The 2,737-nt window shown below is 38.1% G+C and overlaps 1 protein-coding gene across 1 annotated transcript; it reads right to left on the reverse strand.

The window, feature by feature from the left end:
- Positions 1 to 1,426: 1,426 nt before the first annotated feature.
- Positions 1,427 to 2,359, reverse strand: Olfr1019 (olfactory receptor 1019). The gene has a single exon (NM_147015.1). It carries the CDS (start codon positions 2,357 to 2,359, stop codon positions 1,427 to 1,429), a length of 933 nt encoding a protein of 310 aa, NP_667226.1.
- Positions 2,360 to 2,737: the final 378 nt, after the last annotated feature.

Consider the following 2,737-nt stretch of genomic DNA (forward strand, 5'->3'; position numbering starts at 1 on the left):
CAACCTGTTATGGAGAATATAATAGACATATTTATTACTTTTATGACTATTGTAAAAAATATCAAAAGGTAAAAGAGCTTAGTCTTTTCAAACATTAGAATTTATTGAACTATTAATTATGCAAACTCATAGTATCAATAAAATATGAATATATATTAAAAGATTTAACTGACAAAGCTGGTAGGACTGGGATAAAAAAACTGACGATTGGATTTATATCTCCAATTCTCTTGTATTTATGACTTTATGGAAATAGTTTAATCTACAACTGTACCCTAAACAACTAAAAATTCATCTTCAATTTATAATCACATATTGGTGGTGTGATTATGGACAGTCATATAGGTAGGTAACTTATAAACCAAAAATAGTATAAGTAACTGCTGCAAAGAAAACATGGTTTATATGATGGAAAACTAGTAGAGGATGTGGTACAACCTTTAAAATGTTATAAGGTTTCCCATTTAAAGCTGAACAATCTGATGTCTTATTGTCTAAACACCCACTCTCCTCAAGCCTAAGGAATTGTCTCAGAACAAAAGAGAAAGATTCTAAGACTCAGAGGTGAGGATGTCTATAGTGAAACACTATTGGTGGCTATGACAGGACTGATGCACACATAGATTCACAGTGGCTGTGGCTGTGACTGTGTGTACAAGATCTGGACAACATTAAGCCTGAGATAATCCCAACATAGATGGGGAAAGTGGTCATGAAGTCTCACTCCCAAGTCAGGAGCTTTTAGCAATTAATGGCTGCTGGGGGCAAGGAGTATAAGTTTTCGTTAAGAATGCAGCTCTTCAGAGACGAGCCATGCTCCAGCAGATTGTCGCACATCACTGCACATATAGCATCACTTAGTAGGCTCACTGATTAAAAAAAAGTGTATATGAATTTTGGAGGGAAAAAAATAGAACAGGAAATATGGAAGGAATGGAAGAGAAGATACGGGTGAATTTTATTGATACTGCATTACATGAAGGTATAAAATTCAGAAACAACATTGAGTTTTTAATGCTAAAAGGTTAACAGCATTTTAGAGATATCAAGCAACTTGATGAAGATTACATAGCTCATAGCCACAGAATTTGGATATTGGCTGTTCTCTAGGTAATTTATAACCTGAGTGTTTGTGACGGGAACCGTGGTCCTTGCATCAGTTTATACTCCACTAATTTTGATAACTTTGTTGACTTGCTAGTGCTTTAATTTTATTATCTTTAAAATAGTTTCCACTTCTCATAGTTGCTATTGAAACTTGACAAGATTGAGATGGCAAATGTTCTAGGAAATTCTTCCAAGTTTGAGCTATGTTCAGTAAGGAGATGGTAACTTGGGTGATACTTTACACTCTTTATATCCTAGCACTGTCCTTCTGTTACATGAGTTTTTTAACCTCTAGAAAATCAGATATTAATTCCTTTAATTATTGTGGCTTCTTTCCAATCAGTTTCTTGAAAGCGGCTTTCACATCCTTGTTCCGCAAACTGTAGATCAAGGGGTTCAGCATAGGAATGATAATTGTGTAGAACACAGAGGCCCACTTGTCTTGGTCCAGGGAGTAACTGGATGTTGGCCTCAGATACATGAACATGACTGTACCATAAAAAAGGGTAACACCAGTAAGATGAGACCCGCAGGTGGAAAAAGCCTTTAGCCGGCCTTCAGCTGATCGAATTCTGATGATGGCAATGAGAATGAAGGCATAGGAGATGAAGATGATAAGGATGGTGCTGAACTCAATGAAGCCACACAAACTAAACAGCAGTATCTCACTAATGTAGGTATCTGAGCAAGAGAGAGCTAAGAGTGGTGGGATTTCACAGAAGAAATGGTTGATGATATTGGAACCACAGTAACTGAGGCTGAAAGTGAGAGAAGTATGCGCCACTAAACTCACTAGGCCAGCGAAGTAAGAGCCCAGCATTAGGACCAAGCAGACTTTCTTGGACATGAGAGTGCTATAGTGAAGAGGTCTGCAGATGGCCACAAAGCGGTCATAGGCCATTGCAGCCAGGACATAGCACTCAGCATCCACAAAGCCTACAAAGAAAGCAAACTGGGTGGCACAGCTGGAAAAAGAGATAACTTTGTGCTTTGTTAGAAAATCAGCCAGCATCCTGGGAGCAATAGCTGATGAGTAGCCCAGGTCAACAAAGGAGAGGTTGCAGAGGAAAAAGTACATGGGGGTGTGAAGCTGACTGTCTGTTATGATCAGGATGATCATACCAACATTCCCTATCACATTGACCAGGTAGACAAGGAGGAAGACCACAAAAAAGATGATCTGCAGCTGAGGGTCTTGAGTTATGCCCATAAAGACAAATTCAGTCACAACTGAGTGATTTTCTTTATCCATTGTTCTAAGCAGTGAGTGAGTGTGTATGTGTGTGTGTGTGTGTGTGTGTGTGTGTGTGTGTGTGTGTATGAATACTTGTTTGTGTTTAGTTAATGAGTTTAGCAAATTTCCAGTCACTAGAATTACCAAAAATAAACTTAAGCAATTATGTGCTGAGGATATTATAGACTGTTTTTTATAATAAAAGAAGGATTTCTTTGGAAGATAATCAACCCTTTATCCACTCATTCAATACAGTGGTTATTGAAGTGGTTCAGGAACTTTGGTCAAGGTTTTGTGTCCTTTCCAAGTGCACACATACATGGGAGATGTTGAGCTTCGTGAGAAAGAAAGTTCTGCCTCTTAAGTGGCTTTAGTAAGCTGAGTTCATTTACACAT

Source organism: Mus musculus, chromosome 2, assembly GCF_000001635.26.
Source record: "Mus musculus strain C57BL/6J chromosome 2, GRCm38.p6 C57BL/6J".
NCBI classification, from domain to species: domain Eukaryota; kingdom Metazoa; phylum Chordata; class Mammalia; order Rodentia; family Muridae; genus Mus; species Mus musculus.